This window comes from Mustela putorius, unplaced genomic scaffold (genome assembly GCF_011764305.1).
Source record: "Mustela putorius furo isolate JIRA1106 unplaced genomic scaffold, ASM1176430v1.1 tig00003834_pilon_pilon_pilon, whole genome shotgun sequence".
In the NCBI taxonomy this organism is placed as follows: Eukaryota; Metazoa; Chordata; class Mammalia; order Carnivora; family Mustelidae; genus Mustela; species Mustela putorius.
The window spans coordinates 88,759,313-88,784,837 of NW_025421987.1; the positions used below are offsets into that span (position 1 = coordinate 88,759,313).

The 25,525-nt window shown below is 42.1% G+C and overlaps 1 protein-coding gene across 9 annotated transcripts in view; it reads left to right on the forward strand.

Moving 5' to 3' along the window:
• Positions 1–25,525, forward strand: part of LOC101676863 (LIM domain containing preferred translocation partner in lipoma) — a 655,863-nt gene that overhangs the window by 189,097 nt on the left and 441,241 nt on the right. For all 9 annotated transcript variants that reach the window (XM_045088088.1, XM_045088086.1, XM_045088092.1 and 6 more), the window contains one exon: positions 23,510–23,717. In XM_045088088.1, the coding sequence (XP_044944023.1) occupies positions 23,525–23,717 (193 nt within the window). In that variant the 5' untranslated portion in view covers positions 23,510–23,524. The remainder of the gene's footprint in view (positions 1–23,509; positions 23,718–25,525) is intronic.

Sequence of the window (25,525 nt, forward strand, 5' to 3'; positions counted from 1 at the left end):
TCTATCTATCTTTCTTTCTTTCTTTCTTTCTCTTTCTTTTCTTTTCTTTTCTTTCTTTCTTTCTTTCTTTCTCTTTCTTTCTTTCTTTCTTTCTTTCTTTCTTTCTTTCTTTCTTAATAAGAGCTTTATTGAGATCTAATTCATAGATCATACAGTAACTTTTTTAAAGCATACAACTCAGTGGTTTTTATTATATTTGCAGAGTTGTACAAACGTCATGAAAAATCAATTTTTGAACATCTTCCCTACCTCAAAAAGAAATCCACACCTGTTGGCAGTGACCCCTTACTTCCACAAACCTCCTTCACCTAGTCCTGAGCAGCCACTAATCTGCTTTCTGTTTTGTAGCGTGGCCCATTCTGGACATCTCCTGTGAATGAAGTCATGTAATAGGTGATCTTCTGTAACTGGGTTCTTTCCCTTAGTATGGCAGTTTCCAGTCTTATCCTTGCTGTGGCACGATGAGTAGGTGTTTGATTGCTGAAGAGTGGAAGAAGGTTTGCCCCCAAATGATGCAAAATGATAGCGTGAGCTAACACAGAGACCTTCTTGGAAGGTATGGAGTGCGTTTGAGAGATTGATAGTAGAATTTTGGATGGACTCCACAGTGTAGGGCCTATGGGGGGGATGTATTACGGGAAATGTAGTCGGAAATAGAATTTGAAAGCAGAATATGGCGAGTAGGATGAATAAGTTCGAAGTTTTTTTCCGGATGCAGATGGTTTTGAAAGGGGAGTAATATGACTTGATGGATATAATATGAAGAAACATTGATAATTCATGCTGTAAGGTCACCCAGGTTAGCTGTGGTGAGCCAAAGTGTGAGATTAATGATACCTAATTCCCAGGTACTTTTTCCTCCTAGTCTGTTGCCTCTTATTTTCTTTATGTTTGTTAGCTGGAGTAAGAAAAAGTGCATATGACTCTCTCTGTTATAGTTATTGTTTAAACTATTAGAAGCATGTGGAAAAATAAACCTGCTTAGGTTATAGTTAAAAATGCTCTTCCCTCAGCACTTGGGATGAGGCAGTGTTTTCGTGGTAAAGCCTGCTATGTATATTTTATCACATCACGAGGAAACAGGCCCTCTCTCGCCCCTTTGGTTGCCTCTATAGGCGGGCTTTTTGGGTAAAGAGTCTGTGTCAGGGCGGGTTGCTGTAACAAAATGTCATAGCCTGAGTGCCCTAAACAACAGAATTGTATTTATTGCTTCATTTACTTTTTTGTGGTTCTGGAGGCTAGAAGTCTGAGATCAGAGATCAGGGTGTGGTTCCGTTTGGGGTCTAGTGAGAGCTCTCTTCCGGGTTTGTAGAAGGCCACCTTCTCACTGTGTCCTCACAGGGCAGAGGGGGAGATGGGACAAGCTCTCTGGGATCTTTTCTTAAAAGGGCACTAGTTTCATCATTTGGGCCCTGTCCTCATCAAAACCCAATTCTCTCCCAAAGGCCCCACTTCCCAATATTGATCTGGAGGGTTAAGACCTCAATGTAACTTCTCTAGAAGCCTACAGAAATTCCTCAGTGCTTGTTTCTGTGCTGCTCACGTCACAGGCTTTTGTGAGAGGAGGGATTTGAGAGACGATCTGGTTGAAGGACTATGAAGTGAAGGGTTAGTGGCCCACGAGTCTCCTGAAATTGTTGGCATAATTCTCGGTGTTTGAGTGGGGGTGTATTCTCACCCCCATCTCTGTCAGAATCTCAGCAGCTTTGTGTCCCTCCAAAGAGGAATTTCTTTTTTCCATGAATATTTTTGAGCTCCTTACTTATTCCATTAAACCTTTACAACTCATCTTCATGGATTAGGAAACTAAGTACAGAATTCTGTCGACCTGCCCAAGGTCGTGGAGCTAGAAAGTGACAAAACCCAGTTTCGGACTGTGGGGTCTGATGCCGGAGCCTGTGGTCCTCACTCTCATGTGTCCTTAACCTGCGCATCCTTTGCATTGTTCTGGTCTGCATGTTTTAGGCCCTGGAGTTGACGGGCCCTCGTCTAATAACTGGGTTCTAGAGACCCAGAAACACGTCCCCGGTGGTGCTGTGATTACAGGCACACATTCATCAGCATGTGGCTGTGGTACAAACCCGAAGTCAGATCATGAGATGTCAACACAGAGTTTTAAATTAAATTAAACATGCGGGGCCCTTGGGTGGCTTAGGCGGTTGGGCGTCTGCCTTTGGCCCGGTTGTGATCTCAGGGTCCTGGGTTGTAGCCCCACATCAGGCTCTGTACTCATCAGTGAGTCTGCTTCTCTCTCTCTCTCTTTCTCCCCACCCCCTTTCAAATCAGTGAATAAAATCTTTAAATGAAATTAAGCATGCTCCATTTTGACCTTTGGTTCTGCCACTGAATATCTTCTTGTTCTTCCCTCTTTGTTGTCTCCTTTCTCCCCCCTCCCTTTTCTGTCTCTCTTTCCTTTCTTTCTTCAGCAAGCACTGTTGAATACTCCCGTCATTCAGAGCTGGGATGGAATTATTAGTAATCGGGTATTTTATTAGGTCTAACATGACTTTACGGTTGGGGACCTGAGGACTGTCCACCTCTCCAGTACCGTCTAGAGGACCCTCCCGGGAGCTGTCATACCTGAAACCATGTTGAGGAAAGGCAAGGTACCTGAAACCAGTGCCTCACCCTAGTACAGCGTGGGCCCCTCGATCTCTGATTTTGGGGACTGGTTGATGCTCATCATTAAAATAGGCAGTGCTGAAGGAAGCTGCACATTTCTGCAGGCCTGGAATAGAGGGGAGGTTTTAAGAACTTTTTCAGATCTGAGGCTTGTGGAAATGAATTGCTGAGTGTTCTGGCCTGGAGTTTAGAAGACAGGTCAGGACTGGAGTTGGGAACATCAGGCTGTGACAAAAACAAGAGCAGTAGAGGAGATTGCTCAAAGGATCTGGAGAGGAGCAAGGTCTCTGCCTCCTTTCCTTCCAGAGCTGGCACCTGTCTCTGGTCCCATTTCCTCCTTTTAGTAACTCAGGCCAGGTCCACCAGTCTCTGGCCTCCTGTACACGTCCTTTTGTCTTTTCTTCCCCCGTTCACCCGGGTCCCCTGTGTATTTAGTAAAGCTGGAAGGGAGGGGTCATGATACAGTGGAACTCCGGTTTGTTTCAGAATCTGTAGTCTTGTTCTCTGTATCCGGGCTTTGTCATTCGCTGTTTATGTGATTGATCGATTGATTTTCTCAACATCAAATTCCAAGTCTGTAAAAATGAGTTAATAATGTCTGTTTTGTCTTTGTCACAGTTGCTGTATACTTTTTAACTACTGTAATAGATATGAAAGCTCTTTAAAAGGGGTCTTGGAGGAAATCATCTTTTAGGGCACTTGGGTGGCTCAGTCATTTGAGTGTCCGATTCTTGATCTCCTCCCAGATCTTCATCTCAGGGTCGTGAGTTCAAGCTCCACGTTAGGGAAAAAAAGAAAAAGAAAAAGAAAAAAAATTGTCTTTTTTCCACACTAACATATATAGTACTTATGATGTGTTTTTCATTCTCTAGGTGAACTCTAGGCGCCGTTGGATTTATATACACTTTTTCTTTTATAGCCTCTTCAACACCCAAAACAATGTGCATGTGAGATGTTGATTACATGGTAATAATTAGGGTGTTATTATTTTTTAATTGTTGTAGCATTTTTTTTTTTTGAAGAGTTTTTCCCAGATGCTTGTGGGATATTAACTTCTCCATAGAAAGTTTATTCTTTGACTTTACTGACCCCCTTCCTTTACCCTCTGCACGGGTGCCCTCTTCCTGCCATGCATGGTTGTGTCTCCTGGGAGTCTGACTCTGCCCCAGCCGTGGTGCCTTCGCTGTCTCTGTGGACACTTAAAACCCCGTAGGAACAGAGGGCCCAGCTGCCTGACAGAAAACTCCAGGCCCAGACAGGGTTCATCCATATTTGGTTCTAGACAGCATGGTGCTGGTTTATCACCAGTGCACGTTCTCTGCTTTCTGCTGAGGCCTACTGGTGTCTGGCTTCTTGCTTGTGTTTATTTTATTTTATTTTATTTTATTTTTTAAGTTCTTACTGTGAAATTACTGACTTCTTTCAGATATTCAGTTTTAGGAGGATTCTGTCTTTGAATCCAGTTTTGTTCTCCTGTTGCTTTCATGGTACTTCCTTTTTCACCCTGCTGTGGTGCATTCAGGGAGGACACAGGACCCAGAAAATAATTTGTTGCGTTTCCTGGAAAACTTAGTATGTGCGTTAGTGTGGTAACTGTGGGTAGTGTGGACACATACCCATCTTAATTGATATTTATGGTATTAGCCTTCTCAGTGTTCTCTACTTTCTCCTTACCTTCTTAGCATGCCCCCAATAGCTAAATATTTTACCTAATAAAATGTATTTTCTTTATCAGGCACTGTGTAAGATGCCTTATGACTTGAAAACAGGATTCAAATACAGTTTCTGCTGAAGTATCAAGGTCCTTTATGTCTGGGGGAGGAGACAGGCATTTTAGCAGGAAGGTTGTAATGCCAGCTGGGCTAGGACACGTCCAACATTAAAAGCACAAAACTTTGTATTAGAAGAATATGTGAGAGGCAAAGAATAAACAAGAGTGAGGACGTTGCCAGTGTGTTGAGTAATTCATGCTTTCTGCTGAGGTTCTTTATATACAATGTATATTTTATCTGTAATTATCATATACTTATGTGAATATATTTAATTTTAATATATTTATATGTATCTGTTTTTATACTATGTAAAATGTTACCTGACCTCTGCCTTACCCTAGCCCCTGGCCCTTCAATTTTTATTTTACTGCGATTTGAATAGTACCAGACAGACTGAAAGACTTACACATTTTTTTCAGAAGGTGACCAATAAAAGCAGTTGGTGGGGTGATTGATACGTATCTTGATGTTTAGAAAACCGGAGGGATTAAGGAGAAAGGTCTGTGGCATATCAGGAAATAAGAAACTGTCTGGCCAGTTGCTGGAGATGGTTGCTCAGACGTGCCTTCAGTGGATAATGCTTAAATCCTAGTGTGTGGACACACGCACACACACATAGTCTCTCTGCCTTATTAACCATTTATTCTTACTGTTTTTTATTAGATGATTTCTTTTACCCTGTTACTTTCTAAATATTACCTCCACTGGGACCTAATTAGAACCCCTCAGAATTCACAGAAGGTTCGAAATGCATGTGGGCTCCAAATGTTGTCTTTAGACATTACAGGATATTAGAAACTAATTATGGTTATCCATTGTGTATACAGGTACATAAACACCTCTCTGCCAAATGTGTTGTCAGGCCGCGTCTCATTAACTTTTGAATTTGGAAGGGATTTTTCTGTCCTGGAGTGAGATATTGCAAGTTGAGACCGAAAGTGAACATCCACAACTGAAGTTTATCTTTTTTGTTAAGCTTCCTTTAGCGCTGAGGTTTCTTTCTGACTTTATGAGGGAGGTAGTACTTCTACACAAGCAAGCTTCGTAGTGAGCAAGCTTTTGTAGAAAGACTTACCGTTGGCTCTTGAACAACACAGGTCTGAACTGTGTGGGTCCACTCAAATGGATTTTTAAAAGATAAGGACAGTACAGTATGGTAAATGTGTTTTCTCTTCCTGAGGATTTTCTTAGTAGCATTTCCTTTTCTCCAGCTTCCTCTATGGTGAGAATGCAGTGTATAATATATGTAACCTACGGAATATGTGCTATCGACTGTTTCTGACATTGCTAAGGTTCCCAGTTCACAGTGGACTATTAGTAAGTAAGTTTTGGGGGGGGTGTTGAAGGAGATACATGAATTTTCCACTGCCTGGGTGAGTCTGTGGCCTTGACCCCTTCGTTGGTTAAGAGTTAACTAGATGACTCCTCTGTGGAATACCCATGCTTAGAATAGAATTTTCATTTAACCTCCAGCTAATCAAAACATTTGGTAAGATGTTTAAAGCACTTGCTCTCTTAGAGAGGTAACCGAACATTGCTCTTTTCATTTACATATTTATAATATGTAAGAATATTAAAATGACCCCAAAGTTGGTTTTGCCCCTAGAAAAATGACACCACGGAGTATGTGTAGGAAAGAATATCACCTCTCCAGTCTTGAGACCTGGGCTGTAGGGCTGGTTCTTCCTGTGACTTGGTCTGTGCGTCTTCAGAAAGCTGGTGCACTTGCCTGCACTTCATTTCCCCCCCTTTAATAACAAAAGAGTTGCAAACTGTTGATCTGGAAGATACCTGAAAACTGGCCTGCTCTGTTTTATTTTTTTAATTGTATAAATAATGTTGTAATGTTGTGTAAGGCTCAGAACACTTAATAGAAAAAAATGTCACCCATAATTCCACCACCCAGATACAGGTATAATCTATCATTTTTGTGTATTCCCTTGCAATCTCCAGCCATTAGCATAAATTACCATAGTGCTGTGTATCACTTGGCATCATACATTAAGTATTTTCTGTATCACTGCATATTCTTGAATGATTACAATTTTAAAATCTGTTTAATATTTCATTGAGTAGTTATACCATATCTTACTTAATTATGCCATTATTTTTATGTATTGCTGTGATTACCATTATTATGCATAAATGTAGCGTAGTCCATCAAAATTTTTAAACATGGTGTCGGAGGATGGAGGTATCAGGGTCAGAGGTTAACTTTTTGTGGTCGTTCAAATCCACTGATGGCTTGTGTTCTCAAAGGGATGTTTCCATAACTGCAGCAGGAATGTGTGAGTGAGTCAGAATCTTGCCAGTTGTGCCAGCACTAGATACGTCGTTTCCTTGGTATTAGCATTTCTTTGGTTATTGTAAGGTTAAGCATGTCTCCTCATGTCTCGTGTGCAGTTACATTTTGTATATGGCATTTGAAAATGAATACTTTGCCATCTTCGGGAGCCTATTCACTGCAAAACAAAGAGACCATATTTTAATGAGAATGGTACGTGGCTTGCATGAAGAAGAGGTTCTAGAAGTTTTTGAGTCCCGTGAAGGGCCCCTTGAGTAAATGGAAAGCCGCATCTTATTCCTACATGGAAATACAGAGGTGGTAAAGTAGTTTATTTCCCCTCTACATTTCATGTCATCTCAGCACAACTTTCAAGTTTATTGTTCTCAACTCTTCTCAGAGTTAAATTCTAAAACTGTCTTGATGAAAACCTAGGCAAAAGAGCTGAGAGAAATTTGATGAACAGGAGTAATGAGGAACGGGGACCAGCCGGCCAGATGCTGAAGCACATTAGAAAGCAGCCCTCATTGACGTGGTGGTGTTGGTGCTGGGATGGGAGACTGTTGCGCTGCAGAACCCCCAGCTATGCAGAGCACCTGGGCGTGGAACTGAAGATGCAGTCAAGCAACGCCTCGAAACATTCTGAGGAGGGATTATTCTTCTAATGGCCTTGGGGTAGTTGGTATTAATGAAAATGGTCCAAATAGACCCTGATAGGAATTACAGGGAATGTTAAGCAGTAGCCAGAAAAGGCTGAGGAAGAAAGAACAGATTTATTATATCTGTAGTAATTGGAAACAATACCATTTTTTAGTTTAAAACTGGGGGTTTGCAAAATTTGTCTGCAGAGGGTCGGAGAGTAACTATTTTAGACTTTGAGGGCCAGGTGGTCTCTGTCATCAGAGCCACTCAGCTCTGCCATTGGAGCAGACGTGACATCAAATATACGTCAAATACTTGCATGACACACATGCATTTATTTACTTTCTTATTTATTTTTAAAGATTTATTTATTTAGCTAGAGGAAGGGGGAGAGGGAGAGGGAGAGAGAATCTCCAGCAGACTCCCTGCTCACTGGGCAGCCAGACATGGGGCTCGATCCCAGGACCCTGAAATCATGACCTGAGCGGAAATCAAGAGTCGGATTCTTAACTGACTGAGCCCACCTGGCGCCCCCACAATATTCATTTGTAAGAGGAAACATAACATTTTGCGTGCCACTTTCCACACACAGCTATACCCAAAGTAAAATTTCTGACTTTTTGAATTTTTTTACCATACTCTGTGTGAAAAGCACTATCTCATTGTTGCCCTCACTTGTATTTTCCTTCTACCAGAGTTGTGTAAATGTGTGTATATTTTATTTTTATTTATTTATTTTGCTCTATTTGTTTGCCACTGAGGCCTCTTCTTTGGTGAATTACAGGTAGAGTTAATTTGTCTTATTTTAGCATCTTGTCACTTGATGTCCTAAGGTCCTGGACATCGATTGGGTAATTCCAGCCTATTGCATTCCAGTGGGGTGCCATTTTGCTTGGCCACACATAACTCTTCTTGTCAGTTTGTGTCTATGGGTCTGGGAGTGGATTTTCAGCTCCTCCCTTAACTGAGTCCTAAGCAGGCTGCTTGCCAATAGACTGAAGATGGAGAATTACTTTGCCACTACTTTGCCTCTTGTGCCTGAGCTCAGATTTTGGTTTGTTCACTGACTGCTTAGGCTCTCCGCCACCTTGAAAGTTCACTGTTGCCCAAATGACCCGAGCCTGCCTGTGTGCCTGGGATCCTGAAATCCAGCCACGGGCAAGGTCTGCCTTTGCATTTCTGTCCATCCTGGTGAGCAAACCTAGACCTTGGGCCTCACACCCTCCCCTTGTACAGTTTCACAGAACGGTCAGTGTTCTGTTTCACCCCTGAGTTATGAGAGATATTTCTATTTTCCAAGATATGCAACGGAGAAAATGATGAAATCGCCTGCACAGAGCCACACAAAGATTCTTAGAGGACGTACGCTGTGAGATTATTATAATTACCGAGGTGGAAATGTCACTTTCTTGGTCCAGCATGTCCATGGCCTTCATGTGCTGTCTGCACAAAGGCTGTCCCTGCCCCTCCCTGCAGTCTTTCCATTGTTGTATGTGCCACAGGAACTGAGACAATTATGACAGAGCTGAGCTGGTTTCTCTTCTCTTTTGGACTTGATTGTTTGTCACAATTCTGATCACCATTTCTTCCTCCAGATTATAAGATTGTAAAAATATGGCTATACTTATATTTCCTTTTGCTGCTTTGGGCTTGAAGAGTACTACTTTTGTTTGACATTCCTCTGTTAGTGACCCGTCTTCACATACATCATCTGCTGCTTATGGAATGTTCTCGTGTTCAGTGTTTCACCTGGTCTCCTTAATCACCTGCGAAGTAATCAGAGCAGGGTGGGTTGTCTCCATTTTGCAGGTGAGGAAAGGAAGGCCCAGTGTGGTCTGGGAGGTGCTGGCCTGAGGCCACCATTGGAGCTGGTACTGGTACCACAGCTGCCTTTCGATGTGTGACCATGTTTCTCCTGACATTTTTCTTTCTGTCCTCAAAACTGCTTCTCTTTAATGAGTTTCAGAGATTTTCTTGTCTGGGACATGAAGAAATTAATGACTTTTCTTGAGAGATCTAAGCATTAGTGCTTTAGCTTATTACTTTTTTCACTCTGTTACTGGCCTGAGTACTTTCGGAGAAGAAAGGACATGTAAATATTCCCCTCTTCTTCAGACAGTGAGGCAGACATTTTCAAAGAAGACAGAGACCCTGAAGAAGCTGTGTTAGTTCTCTGGTACTTTTAACAGCATTGCAACCACAGTTTTGGATTTTTCTCCCTGTGGCTTACTAGCTGTAGGCTGCTACCGTACATAACATTTGGGGGTCGTTGATTCCTGTTCCTATTTTAACTGTGTGAGTTCTGTGTATTATGTGACCTTTGTCTTCTGACCTTCAGATTTAGAGAACTGGAAATTTAGGAAGTTTTGTTAGGACTTGAATCCAAGTAAATTCCCTCATGAGTACAAAGACTTATAGAGATGTGGAATGTTAGAATTTAAGGGGACTTTCATCCACGTAGCCCCCTTAATTAGGAAAAGTGGCTAGTTAGTGACAGAGCTAAGGCGAGAGCACCGAGATTAGGTGAGGTTTCCTATGGGTTTGCTTCATGTCACTGAGTGCTGTCCCCACTGTGGCATGCCTTTTCCCACCAGACTTGGGGCTCTGAGGGCTGGCGCTGTGATGGTTCCATGCATGGCTCTGCTCCCTAGCAATGATCAGTGCACTTGCATAGGCCCTCGGGATTTGTTTGAATCGTGAAGGATTTGAACTTGTCTCTTGGTTGGTATTATGCCATTACTGTTATTGGCAAACTTAATTGTAAGGAGAATTGCAGGGTTTAGTTGTGGTTTACTATGGGAAACAAACACTCCAGGTATATTAGGCAGGAAAGATTTAAGACATGGTATTAGGTGCTTCAAAATAATTGCAAGGATTGTATACAGCAGGCTCAAGGCTGAGTTTTCAGTAATGAAGCTCAGACCCACACAAGATTATTATATTTTCCACCATTTGAACAGCAGAAAATCGAGAGGCTACCACAGAATTGTTGGGTTGAGGAATGCTGCACTGTGAATAAGAAGTCAGGAAAGTAGCACCTGGACCCTGAGACATAGAGTCCAGCCACGCATCTGTCATAGCTGGCAGCTACAATGCTAATATGGGATATGGGAGTATGGACGGAGAAAATTCCCGTCTCCTTGGACATGCTTCCAGAAGAAAGTAAGCCAGAGCTGCAAGAACATGGCCTTTGTCTTACTTTTGTCTTCCAAATCTCAAGCCAGTATGCATATTTTGGCAGAACATCTTTTGGGATCAAGCCCTACTTATAAGACATCCTCTGCAATATGGCAAGTTTGAGTGCTAATCCACCATATGCAAGACAGTAAGGCTTACAGTTTTCACAATGTGGGCATGTCTTCCATAAGCCTCTGTGCATTGTAGATAGTGCACTGAGGATGGAGTAATAATCACGTTCTTTGAGACCTTTATCTGTCAGTGCAATTAATTATATAACAGAAGGTAATGCAACCACTTTACTTTAGGGAATCCCTAAGGGAAATTCCTATTTATCAGAGAAAATGCCATAAGGAGGGAAGATCCTAGGCTGGGAGAGTATTCTAAACTGTTTTGGTTTCAAACATCTTGGAAAGTACTACAGGGAGACATGCGATATTACGATATAACAGTGCTTACCATGTGTGGGGGGAGTTCCGTCTTTGGCACTGGGTTGTCAACTTTCCCTCTTGTGTGTTTCCTCCCTTCCCCCGCCCCTGTAGAATATACGTCTAGAATTTGCAATGGAAATCAATATAAAATAGTTTCTTTAAATTAAATTGATTTATAGCTTGTAGGACTCCATTGAATGCTTTTGACTTCACCTTCCTTAACTCTGGTGTACCTATTTAGAAATGTAAAACAATTATAAGTAACCCCCCCCCACACACACCTTTACTCTTATATCCTAGTGAATAAATTTGGACACATTTTATGTCAGTTTCTTGTCCACTCCATTGTTTTTTTTTCTGTTCCAAAAGAAGAATCAGGCCAACCTGTTGTCCTTCTACTTGAAGCCTAGCAGACATGATAAAATCACTGGTAATATAGGTTGGGGTAGGGGACAGGGATGGGCAGATGGTACGGATGTAATTGAAGTAAATATTCTGGTTTCCTTTGCCAGGGCAATATTCTTTACTTAAATGGAAAGGCTGAGTGAGTAGGGTTGTTGATACTAGCTTCTGCTAGATTTTGCTTTATCTTGCATTCTTCAACTTCTGCAGAATCATTCTGGTACGTTTTCTCTTACCGGGAAGCACATGTCTCTGGAGCAGGGAAGCCCGAAACACTCCTCTCCTGAACACTGCTAATTGCTCAATCCTCTTAGCAACGGCAGTAATAATTTAAAGTATGGGAGGTCTTTGGCTATATGGAGCCTTTGGGAGAAGACCCCATCATATTGAGAATCCTCTTGAACTCAGCAACCAAAATCTCATTATCACAGTGTTATAAGTAAATGACTGTATGTAAGTTACCATCTAAACTGGGACACCTTTGAGAGTGAAAAGGGACATCGCTAATAATTACATCAAAACAACAAGCATACATTGGATGTTTGGTTACCCTGATTTTAATGAACTGTGGAGGACAGTGTTTGAAATGGGAGTTAACATGATGCAAAAATATTTTAACTCTTTACATTCCCAAACCTTTATGTTTACCTTCCTTTTTATGTAATAATCGCTTTCTGAGCATTGATGATAGAACAGGTTCTGTATTAGTCACTAGGAAAATAAAGGGAGATGTCATCTTTGTTCTTTATTTACTTGCAGTCGTTGTTGTTGTAATATTAGAGCAGCAGATTTTCAGCCTGGATCCTGGCATGGCCGCTATAGGAAGGTTAGGGAAATGACGCATTTTGGACATGCCTCCTCAAGATGAAATGTATTCTGCCAAAGGACAAACATTTAAATAAGGTGCGAGGAACTGCTCCATCAATTTGTTTGTTTTGTTCTTGGGATTTTCTTAAAAAGTTGGCAGAAGGAAACATTTATTTATTTCTTTTCCCAAAGAAAGTTTGAGAACTACTGGTTGGAGGTCAAAAATTTTATGTTATTATTCTAAAATCATAAGGCTAGTTGTAAAAATAATAAGTGGGGGGTTTGGACTTTTAAACTTGGAACACAGAAACCAGTAAACTGAGGAAATCAGTAGAAAATTTAAAAAGTAAAAAAAGAAAAATTAAAAACAAACCATTTTAAATTATTTTAAATATCTGGAGGGCTGCTCTGTGTCAGAGGGCCTGTGGTCACAGAGGGCAGAGGTAGGACTGATAGGTCATTTTCATGGGAACACATAATTCTTTTGGCAGTTACAGTTTTCTGCCATGGAAGGGGCTGCCTTGTGAGGTAATGAATTCTTGGTCATTAGATATGTTCAAGCAAATTCATAGATGGTGGTTAAGTTTCAACTTCAGCTCCACATAAGAAGAAATATGTTCACGGACAGTTTCATGTTTCTTGGATATTAAACTTCTGTATTGATGAGTGTTGTTACCTACCACCTTGCAAATGTATACAATGTGTGTGTGTGTGTGTGTGTGTGCACGTGCGTGCGTGCGTGTGTGTGTGTGTGTGTGTGTGATTTCCCAGAGTATTAGCCAGCCTGTATTTTCTTCATGTGGTGCATTGTCTAGTTTGCATGGTGGTCAGTAATTGATAAAAATGCAGAAGGCTCAACGTTAGTGCTCTCATCAAGGGAAATTTAAAAGGGAATAACATTCACCGATGTCATTCTGAAACCTCTTCGAAACAGCCTGGCTCATTTTTACTCAGCTGCCATTGGTCAGTGCCTCCACAGATTATGTCTCTGTTTCAAAATCTCGAATAAAAGTGGAACGACTTCCAACGTGACTTAAGAAAAAGGTCACCAGTTGAAAATGGTTTCAATTGTTTTGCTATTAAATGTGATGTTGCAAAACTACCCTTTCTTACATAATTTGAATTTATAACACATTCTAATGAGAAGCCTGGTTTTCATACGATTTTTAATACTGAGAAATTTCTCCAGGCTCTTGGACGGGTGCTAAACAAAAGTTATTATTTCAGAGCATATGATGATGCATGAAGTTGAAGTTGAATCTCTTTGTTTTCTAAAATTGTATCTTGTGGTACTTGAAGGTTAAAAATCTGTGTCTGTCTCTCTCACTCTCCCCCTTTATTTGTCCAACATCTGGGCATTTTCACTTGATTTTACAGTATCCTTATGTTTTAGCCTAAGAGTAAAGTAGATTTGGGGTTTGGCAGAAATTTAAGATGAAGGTTAAGTAATAGGGCAACAAAGATTACATTGGAAACCTTGTAGTAATATTACCAAAACTCTAATTCAAATTACAGTGTCTAAACTGTGCAGAGGCTCTAAGCTAGTTTATGACCAGCAGCTGTGACATTAAGGTACAAAGAGCATACTTGACAGGTAACAGGTTTTTGAGCGATGGAATGTTCAGGAGGCTGAAGTATATAGATGAACTCTCTGTTTTGCAGCTATGATTACTCTTAGTAGGATATATGGCCTGAATAAACATTGCTTCACACCATCTTATGTAGTATTGTCCAAAGGAAATATGGCCTGAGGTTTGTCAGTGGTGGACTCATCTTCAGTGAGGACAAAATTCAGTATTTCAACTTTTCCAAGTTATATCTAAAACAGACATTTTCTGTTATTCTTTTTGTTTTTATTGGGGTATTAGAGTGAATTTTTAAAAAAAGATTTTGTTGATTTATTAAAGAGAGCGAGTTAGAGAGCAAGCACAGGAGGGGGAGGACTAGAGGGAGAGGGAGAAGTAGACTCCCTGCTGAGCAGGGAACCTGATCCGGGGCTTGACCTCAGGACCCTGAGATCATGACCTGAGCTGAAGGCAAGCGCTTAACTGACTGAACCACCCAGGCTCCCCTTAAAGTGAATTTTTAATAAAGGAGAGTGCAAAAAATTATTAAAAAATTGAAATCAATTAAATATCCCTCAAAGTGCTAATAAGATTCCATAACCTGTTTAATGGGCACGTCAGACTTGTAAACACATAACTAAAACATAGTCTTTACATATTTCATTACAAGTGGGAACAAGCTGTTGGGGGAGTGCAGACAAGTAAACAGCGCTTAACTTGTGGACCAGTGGTGGGTTTGGAATGAGAAGATTTCAAGTATCACTGGAGAGATCGCTAGGCCTCATTAGAGTTTGTATCTGTGACTTTTCCATGCTCCCTGTTTCCCTAGTAAAGGAGTAAGACATAAACTAGGATTTTAAAACCTTTATGAACTGGGCACTCAAAATCTCATCTTTGTAAATTCAGATGTCCACTTTCAGTAGATTTCTGAGCTCAAAGTTTCAGAGTACTGTTTGCCCCTTTCTCTTAGCTTTGGATGGAAACCAGTCTGTGAGCATCAGAGACTTAGAGAAAACCTCCTTAGGAACACATTTTTTTGTGAGCCTGGTACACTTCACAGACTTGCCATGCTATTATAGAACATAAAATGATGTAATGAGAAGGAATTTTGGAGATCACCTTCTTAAGGCTTACTATTGTAGAGCTGGAGAGACTGAAGTCAGGGAGGGTAAATATTTTCTTGATCATTTAGCCCAGTAGAACCATTGCTGTGAAATGTGGCCTGGGGTCACACGACTGATGGTGATTTTCCATGGCATGATTTTCCCCTGACTCTTAGAAGAGTGATTCTTTATTCCTCTATTTCCATACCTTTTAGCCACTCTAGTTATCCAATAATCAATAGATTTACGGACTTGCTTCGTGAAAGTTTTCTACTGTGAACACTTTTTGGAGGCAGAACAATTGGGTTTGAATGTGTCCTCTGATACATATTAGGGTTGTGTGACCTTGGAAGAGTTGCTCCAGCTTCTCTAAATCTTGGGTTTTGAATTTTCAAATTAGAAGGAGCAAATCAGTTCCTATGATTTCTCACAAGCTAGACTCTTGGCCATGGTCCTGGCTGTTGTCATCCATGCCTATTTTTCTGTGACTGATGGGAGTTGTGGCAAAGAAAGATTAGTTAGTTAGTAATTGGTTTGGTTCTATTCTTCTTTTTTACCTTCTCCCGAGTGTCCTGGTCTTTCCCTGTCATGGTTGATGTTCCCTTGCTGGGTGACATTCTCAGTCTGAGATGAAAACTCAGTGTGGACGTGTATCTCTATCCTGCTTCACTTTTTTTGTCAGAAGCACATGTTTATTTGTCTGGATGGATGCTTTCCTCCCTCCTGCTTCTTTGTTTACCCGGATCTACCATGCGGTGGGCAGGTTCTTATCACCCACAGTGCTGCCAGCAATAAAGATTCCGCCTTTGCCATTAGTTGACATTCATACTAACTCTGTGCAAGGCGGGTTGGTATTTTGTGTGGATTCCTGTCCTGCCTCCTTTCACTTTACACTCCCTGGTCAGTGGGACTCAGGGGAGTCCAGACAGGATTGTAAGAAACCTCAGCTCACTCCACTTGCAGACTTGTGGGAGGAATCATGGAACATGAGAGGTGGAAGGAATGGCAGCAGGCATCTAATCGTTTGCTTATGGATAGGGAGAGCCATCGAGGCTCAAGGAGGTCAACGGACTAAAACCATCATCGAGTCAATTAGTGGCTGAGCTAGAAATTACACCCGAGTCCTCGCATTTAAGTCCTGAGCTTTTTCCAGTATTTCCAATTGTGTCTCCGATAGCCTATATAAAGGTTTGGCATTTCCGCAGAGTTGTTCTGTAGTCACCCCTTCCAAGGAATGCCAGCTGTCCATGCAGAGAGTGGGGCGCTTAGCCAGTGCTGGGCCAAAGTTGCCTGTAGAGAGAAGTTGAGTGAATGCATTGACATTTTCAGCCCATGGCAGATCCCGCTTTGCCCTTCCGGCTCTCTCCTGACCTGGTGCTTCAGAGGAAGAGTGATTACATTTGCTGTTCAGCTAACAATTTGTGTAATTTCCAGCCTGCCTCATTCTTTAACATTGTCTTCCCACGCTTCCATCACATGCCACAGTATATCTGCTTCATAATTACACTGGTAGAGACTTACCTCCAGTGCTTGGAAAAGGTTTGCCTTAAGTGCTTATTTACTTGTGCATCATAAATCTTGATTGATACCTTGGTAACCTCTGTGATCAATCTATGATTCCTTCCTGCAGTGGTGAGGACTGAGAAGTCAGGGAAGCAGGTGACAAAAAAAAAGAAGAGTAACTAAAAAAGAGGGCTATGCTTTCTTACTGATGAACTGAGGGGAGAATTGTAGATGATCTGGAATTTCCAAGGATTGGCTCATTTGGGACCTGTTCTACAGTCAGGATCTTCCATGGAATCAGAAGTGTTTGTGAGCAGGGTTAGACCTCATCTAATCCAGTCACCTCATTTTCAGAGAGGGAGGCAAGGGTGCCTTGCAAGCTCGTGGTGGGGCTCTGCCTGAAAACTGGGTCTAATTCAGAACATCAGGTATCCTCCAGCTGGATACCGAGCTATAGAAGGATGAATAGCTGTAGCCCAAAGAGGAAAGCACGTTGTCCCATTTTAATAGATTGTTCAGAAAGGACGTTGGGGAGGGTATGTGCTATGGGGAGTGCTGTGAATTGTGTAAGACTGATGAATCACAGACCAGTACCCCTGAAAAAAATAATACATTATATGTTAATTTAAAAAAAAAAGAAAGAAAGCAGTTTTGATACTGTAGGAAGGTGCTGACTTTTAGGTAAAAGGGAAAGAAGGGTAAAGGGGAAACACCTCCAAAGTTATAGAAAAAGTACCATTTAAATCTTTATTGCTTGTTTTATTTTTTATTATTTATTTATTTGAGAGAGAGAGTGAGAGACTGTGAGCATGAGGGAGGCAGTGGGGTGGGTAGTGGGAGAGGGAGAGGGAGAAGCACGCTCCCCGCTGAGCAGGGAGCCTGACACAGGGTTCAATTCCAGGACGTTGGGAGCATGACCCGAGCCAAAGGCAGATGCTTAGCTGACTGAGCCACCCAGACGTTCCCTATTGCTTGCTAAAAGAAAGAAAGTGTTGCTAAGGGACCTGGATCCTGAACTTGAGTCTGCCATTAGCTACTTCTGGTTGTTAACTCACTTAGCACCTCAGTTTCTCAAATTTCCTACCACTAAAATAGTATGTTAAAACTTGTCTTCTCCTTCAGTATCATTCATTTGTCAGTAAACGCTGACCAAGAGCTAGGCTTTGGCTTAATTGCCAAAGGAGATTTAGGGACTAAAGCAACATGAGTTAGAGATTAATATAAATGCCCTAAGTCAGTTATTTTCAACCCTTCCATCAGAACAGACGTATAAAGATCCACAGATGAATCTGTTGTACAGACAGTCTTGAAAACTACTACTTTAAGCTTATAGTACTTGATGTTAGATGGTGCCATGGCTTGATTGGTTGGTTGTCTTTAAAATTTTGATGACCTATGTAAATGTTTAAAGAAGTGTACAGTACTGATTTTAGGAAATAGAAGAACTTGAGCCAACACTAGTTAGTTCTATTTTTGTGGCTGACAATGACTTGTCTTTCATATGATATCTTTAGAGAGGTTGAGTGGCTTTTTTTCTTTAGTGTTAAATCTCACTTGACCTGTAGTCCTGTTGTCTCATCTGCAGAGGAAGGGTCTTGGTCATCATCTGGCCTTTTGTGGCTGTTTGTGATCCATTGTGCTTCATCAGTATATGATCCTGTGGCTCATCATGGTTATCAATTGGTGGAACAGAGTAGAGGAGACATGATGGCAAGTAATATCTGGGAGCTAGGAATGGACCCAAGTGCAAAATCTACTGTTTCTAAGTATGACTTACTTTGGATTGTGATTCTTTTCCCCCCCTCCAAACAGGAAGGTAGTGCCATGATGAAGACCATGGATTTGGGGTTGAAGACTTCAGCTTTGCTATTTGTTAGTGTGAATATATAAACATAATGTGAAGAATGATAGCTCTACCTCATATAATAGTGAAGACTGTTAGAAAATTGCTTGGCCTATGGTGTGTCCTCAGTAAACCTTTGCTATCTATTTTCAGTGGTGTTTTTGTACCCATTAAACAGCTAGGAAGAGAAGACAGAGAACAATGGAGAGAGGATAATAAGTGAAGCTTTTTAGGTGCTTCTTCATTGCTTTGCATGTGACAAAAGTTCCTGAAAGTCCAGTGCCTAGGGAGCCCAGCTCTCAGCCTCCCTTCACTTTGACAGGGGCCATTTCTCTTGTTTGCCTCTCTTATGATGATGTTTGCGTATTTTCACAGCCTCTGTGGAGATCTTCCCTTTCACTTCTTGCTTTCGCAATGATTGTGAGCTTACAGTGAAACTGACCTAGAACCAGAGGAAGTAAGCACAGGGTTGAGTTTTGGTCCAGCAAAACCAGCTCTCACCACTGCTTATCTTCATATTTATGTTGGTCTTCCTTGGAGAAGCTGAGAAATCCCGACTGACATGTGCTAGTTCATGTGTTCACTAAACTTGTGAGGTTTCCTCAGACCCATTTATCAAAATAAAGGGCTGTAATTTGGGGTTCAGAGAAGGAAAGCAGTATAGAATATTAGAGCGCATTGGGACTTTACAGACATTCATTTTGCAAATGAGTATCCTCTCTTGTTAAAGGTCACCCTGGCAAAGTTGAGACTAGGGAACTGGGGATGTGGAGGCTGTATGTTGATGCTATTGTGTTTATCACCTTCCTTGGATCCATCCAGAACTGGTTCATGTTTTGTACATAGAGTTTTTACTCTTGTTAGATGATTGTATAGAGATTAGAGTTCTAGCTTCTTATTTCTCTGTATAAAACCTTTAAAAAACAAGGTCAATTTATCTTCTGAACCTTTTCCCCAAATATTCTCCTTGAGTTCCTAGTTGTAATACAACTGGTCTGCTTCACGGGAAGACTGTATTTCTTCCTTGAGCTTACAGCATTTCCAGGCATTCTCTTTGTTGTTCCATTTATCTTCAGAACCAGCCAGCTTTCAAAATCCTTGTCAAGGGCCACCCTCCCTATGCTAGCTCCTATCACACACACCCCAGTTCTTCTTGTATGCTCTGTATTGCTCTCTTTCTCTTTTCACATATATAAATATCTCTTCTGTAGGTAGGCCTTAAGCTTCTTGAATATGGGATGAGAATCTGATTCATCTCAGTACAGGATGAAAATCTGATTCATCTGGAGCCCTAGTGTCAGGCAAATACAGTTATTCATTCATTAAATTAAAAGACATTTTTAGTGAGTATCTATTACATATCAGACCCTAGGAGTTGAGAGTGATAATTACTTCTGCTCTTCAGGATCCAAGAGTTTAGTTTGGGTCACAGGCAAGCGGAGAGACAGAGATGTGTGATGAGTACAGCACTCTGGGTGTTGTGGACATGCAGTGAAAGGGTATATAACTTGATCTGGATGATAGAAAACATGAATGATGTCTTTAAGGATCAGTGAGTAGTGATGCTCAGGATCTAAATGATGGGTAGTAGAGGAGACATCATTATAATTGAGAGGTAGTGAAATAGAAATGGAGGGAGATCAAACCTAGAAGAAATGGATGAATTTCCAGCAGAATATGAAAATGACCTCAAAAGAAGCATAAAATGGTTTCAACTACCATAGAAATTACTGGAAATAGGATTAAGATTGATTTATTAAAGAAAGTATATCATCCAAATGACTTTACAGTAAGTTCTGATAAACTTTTAAAGATCAGGTAATTCCAACCTCATCATTATTAAACAAATCCAAACAGTAGAAAAGGATGTAGAACCCTCATATGAAACCCAATGATGAGAAGTAACACAAGTAGAGAAACAACACTATAGAATGATCTTACTCATGATTCTATGTACAAAAATTCTCTATAAAAGAGCATATTTAATTCATCAGTATATCAAAACATTGCAACTGTGACTAAGTAGGATGTTTTCTAGGAATGCAGAGATGGTTCAATATCTAGAACTTAGCAGGATTCTTCACATAGCTAAACTGAGAGAAAAAGAGATGACTGTATCAGTGGAGGCTAAGAAGGGAGATACAGAGATTCTAAAGAGAGAGGTGTAAGGAAAGAGATGGGCATTCATCCACTTACTCCTTTGCCCATAACATAGCTTTCTAGAGGCTTCCTAGCCGGACACTGTGCTCGTTTTGTGAGACTGTTCAGAAGCTTCCAGCTTCCTGGGTCAGTCCATGTGGATTATTGTAAGTATGGTCCAAGTACTAGAGGAACCTGGAGTTAAGCTACTCTTTTTTTTTTTTTTTTTTTTTTTTGTGGGAGGGATGTGAGGGAAATATTCACAGCATCAGAGACATTTGAGTTGGGTCAAGATAAAAAAAATCGGGCTTGGTAGAGAGTGAAGGGACTGAAATGGCAATGTAGCTGGTGGACACAGTGTGAGCAAGAGTGCAGGGTCAGGAAGATTCATTACAGATCCTGTGAATGGTGTCACGGGACCACTGTGGACATACAGAAGAATGGTATGAGGGGGCTGCATTTGAGGTCATCTCTAAACAGGTGGATGACCAGACCCTGGTACTGTCTGGAGGTGGAGCTGGAGGTGTGTTCATGGGGAAGGCAGCATCAGGGTAATATGAGGTACTGGGGATAACTGTAAAGATGATGGAGTCAATTAGTTGCATATTGATGCTTAAATTTTCATTTTTTATACTTTCCCAGAAGTTGCCTGTTCTTTTATATCTATGGCTTATCTGAAAAAGCCAGGATTCTACAGTCAATTGGCAATGTGGGATTGATCTGGAAATGTGCCTTTTTGCTTTAGAAATCACTGAATCCTATATTAACCCATTTTTTAAAGTTTCTATTTTGGAATTACTTTAGGTTTATAGAAAAGTTGCAAGGGTGGTATTAACCCATTTTTAAAATGTACAAATAACATTTATGCTACACATGTACAGACTGCATTAAAGTTTTCATATCTTTATTTTGTGCTCCTTGGTTCTGACCTATGCTCACTTTAGTCATGTTGAAAGCAGAACAGACACTTTCATCCCCTTTCAGTAGAAGACTGAGACTCAATTAAAGAAAAATACTTACACAAAACTAAGTTTAGCGTTTCTCAATCCTAAGAGATGGGATTTTTTTTTTTTTTTTTTTAAATCTCAGATGATTGTGAATGTGCAACCAGGGTGAAGAGCCATGAGTAAATCAGATTCGTGGCTATTTTTCCTCTATTGGTTTTGTGCTGGGCTTTCATGGTGGTTTTAGAAATAATTTAGATCTGGTTCTTGCCCTTTCAAGGAACTCACAGTGTAGCAAGTGTCTATGTGTAACCTGTGTAGACCAGACAAGGGAGGAAGAGGAAGAACAGGACCATGCAACCAGGCGAAAGCCTGTCACCCTGGGTTCGCTGCCGGAAGCTTCCAGATTCCTAGTTGAGAGCCTTCCTCTTCCATCCCTGTCATCCTCTTTTACTGCGAATACTGCACTTCCAGCACTTTTTTTCCTAAAACCCCTCACAGGTGTTATCTTATCGGTTGTCCGAAAACTCACAAGTTGAGGAGAACAGGGCTTTATCTTAATTTCGAGGGGGTTGAGGTCCCCGAGGCCCTGATGCGGGGAGGGGACTGTTCAAGGTCACGCCACTCCCTCTGAGGCCACCTTCGCCTCCACGGTGCCTTGTCCCTCTCCTTCACCCTGCATCTCTGTGACCCTGCTGCGTGCTAAGGCCTTTGTTTTTCCCTGCATTTCCAGTGTTCTTTGTCTTTACAGACATCTGGAGGTAATCATGTAGCCCTCTCAATTAATTCAGTTCAATTAATAAATTACGGGGTGGATTTGGGGCTGGGAGCCGGCGCAGGGTGCCTTCCGGGCCTCCCTGTGCTGGAGAGCTGTTGCAATCAGGCTTGGAGAGCCCTCCTCGTCAGCAAGCAGTCTGGGAGGCTCAGCCCCAGCCTGCAGGCTGCCTGGAGGGGTGACTCGCTCACCCTGACAGGCAAGACATCATTTCTCTTTCCTCACACGCTGTATTGTAATCTGATCAGAATAGCACTTTGGCTGGGCTGCTTTGCCTGCTCCTGGTTATGTTTTTCACAGATGTTCCCTCTGAGACTCACTCAGCAAGGCTCCTGATGCTTGTCCCGTGCCGCCGACCTGTTCATTATGGGTTAGGATATTCCTAGCCCTTGGCTATTAAGTGCCAGTAGGGGCCCAGGCTCTGTGGCCCCCAGGGCTCCCCTCCCCCCAGATTGCAAATGCCCCTTGGTGGGGAGCATAACTGTTCCCACGAGAAGAATCTTTTTTTTTTTTTTTAAAGATTTTATTTATTTATTTGACAGAGAGAAATCACAAGTAGAGAGGCAGCCAAAGAGAGAGAGAGAGGGAAGCAGGCTCCCTGCTGAGCAGAGAGCCCGATGTGGGACTCGATCCCAGGACCCTGAGATCATGACCTGAGCGGAAGGCAGCGGCTTAACCCACTGAGCCACCCAGGCGCCCCGAGAAGAATCATTTTTAAGGCATAACCTGACACGCGCTGGTTATGCCTTTGCTTCGAGAATAAACTGTTGGTACTTCCTTGATGTTGACGCAGTAAATTCAGGTGTCCCTGTCTGTGCTTTGGTTCCATCCCATGTTTTAGTTGCTTACTAGCTGCTTTTCCCTCGTCCCCCTCCAGTCACATCAAACATGAGTGCTGTGTACTCTCTGGCCTGTGCTGACATGGTTCAGGCCAGTCCATGCTCAGCACTCAGGGTCCAGTCTGAGGGGCAGCTCATTAATGAGGTCTTTGTTCTGCTCCCTTGCCAGAAGTAATCTTACTGTGTTCTGCACCCCAGAAACTTTTTACTTATTTTTATCTCACTTAGGCAATATCACCTCACTTAGGGAACTTAATCACAATTGATGTGGTATTCATTTCAATAGGTTATTAATAAAACTTGGGCTTTCTTCCAGCCTGGCTGGTATCAGACTCTCCTACCGTAGAAACTTCTTCAGGTTAAGGAGCATCTCTTACCATATCTATTTCCTGATGAGAGTTAGACATTATATAGGTAACTGTCAGAAGACATGTTCAAGATTGGCTGAGGGGAATGTGCCATTTTCTTCTCCTCCAGTGAAAGTCAGTGTTTCATCCTCCTCCTCCTCCCCTCATTCACCATTTCTCTTTCTCTCTCCTCCTCCTCAGAGAACTCTGTCAAGATTTCATCAAGTACGAACTCAGAGGATATAATGTTGAAGTGCGGTAGGTTGCCTGCCTTTTCAGGCTTCCATAAACCAACTCTGTTTATTTCTCTTTAGTTCCAGATTCCAACAATGTCTCACCCATCTTGGCTGCCACCCAAAAGCACTGGTGAGCCCCTCGGCCATGTGCCTGCGCGGATGGAGACCACCCATTCCTTTGGGACCCCCAGCATTTCAGTGTCCACACAACAACCACCCAAGAAGTTTGCACCAGTAGTTGCTCCAAAGCCTAAATACAACCCGTACAAGCACCCTGGAGGTGAAGGTAAGTGGGGGGCTTCAGAGTCAGGTGCCCAGAGTGTGGGAGAGTTCAGTGTGAGAAAAGTCATCTATCTGTACTATGTTGTGTCAGAAAAGGTAGCTCAGGAATTCAGTGTGCTTATCATAGTTAATAGACTGTCAAAGTTTGAAAACTATCTAGAAGCTATCAAGGCCAACCTTTCTTTTAGGGATAAAGAGAGTGAGACCTCTTAGGGGTTATATGGCTGTGGTTTTACAGTGAGTTAGTGCCCCAGCCAGAACTAGAACCCTGATCTTTTCATTCAAAGCTCAGTGCCCTTCTACTGTGTTTACCTTCCAATCCATCCCATTGTCCTAGAGAGAGGTGTCTGTCACTCAGTTCCACCTCCCCCTGGCTGTTGGACACATGTCTCCACATTGCTGCCAAGAAGTAGTCTGACGGGAAATCCTTAAGAAGTGAACCTCACAAGTCACCTGGAATTGTTAAGACTAAAATTGTTAAGACTCCCCTAGGCTGCTATAGGATAAAGTTGTCTGGAGAGCTCAGTGAGATCTGCATTTGCTGAATGTGAGCGTAGCCTAGTTCTAGGGGTGGTGACAGCAGTATGTTCAATTTTCATCAAGCAGGAGTTGGATGAGCCATGGGAGCTCAGCATGTTGGGGGGTGCACCAAACGTCATAGGCAGCACCAAGAGTGCCATACTGTTGGGTTGAAGAGCTTCTGTATTTTTCCTGATCAATGTCAGCAGCTCAGCCCAATCCATGAAATAATGACTTGTAATTGACAACAGAGGAATGGTGAACTTCTGGGAGTGGAGAGCTGAGAGACAGTCAAAGGAGATTCAGCGCCCCCTTTCTGTGTTTTCTCTCTTACCCCACCCACACTTCAAAAAAATGACCCTACAGTCCCCGTGCTGTGATGTTTCTTATTGCTTCGTGGGTGACATGCTTGTGTTTCTTCTGGCAAGTTTTTGTGATACTGTTTTACACTCTGTGGTATAGTTCGGTCTTTCTCTTTTCCTCCCAGTCCTCTCCCTTCCCCCAGTAAATACATCACTCGTCCTTTGTCCTTTGGTGTTATCATTAGAATCGAGTGACTTCGGGAGTCAGAAGCCTCTTCCAGATATCCAGCTTGTGTGAGGGGGGCTGGACGCTTAGGGAGGTGGTAGGGAAGTCGGGCATCAATGCGCACTCTTAAGCTAGGACCGTGGGTCTTTGGGTATCCTTTTTCCAAAGAGGGCAGCAAGGAGACCATCAGAGAGTCACTCTGGAAAAACAGGAAGTGACATTCTGGGTGTTCTACTAATCTCCATGGCAGTGTCTTGAGTTTTATCGGTCTTGAAGGAGACTGCCTCTCCACAGTCAATGTAAGACTTAGGGGAACTGATTTTCTTTTTTCTTTAGTGGTGATGCTTTAGTGGTTGCCAGACTGGGGCTAAGATTTGGAAGAGAATCCCTCCTCACTAGGACAGGAAGGGCCGTATATTGGCTTCCTTATTTGTTTTTTCAACATTTTCCCTTATTTGCTTCCTTTTTATTTTGTCCCCTAATTTTTTTTGGGAAATCTGAAATGGACTTCCCTCTCCTATGAAAAGAATAAGGAGTAGGAAGTAAGCCTGTGAGGAAGGCTTCCTTGTGTGACAGCCTCTACCTACCTCAGGGGTGCGGGGGCAGGTCCTGTATGAAGTAGGCTGGGGCCTACATGAGGTACATGGTGTATTTGAGGGAGGAGGAGCAAGCAGCCATCTCCCTACAGACCCCTGTGTTCTGAATGCTGTGAGTTGAGTGGTGTGGCCCCTCAGGTGACTCTTGCTCTTGAGATGCTCTGCTCGC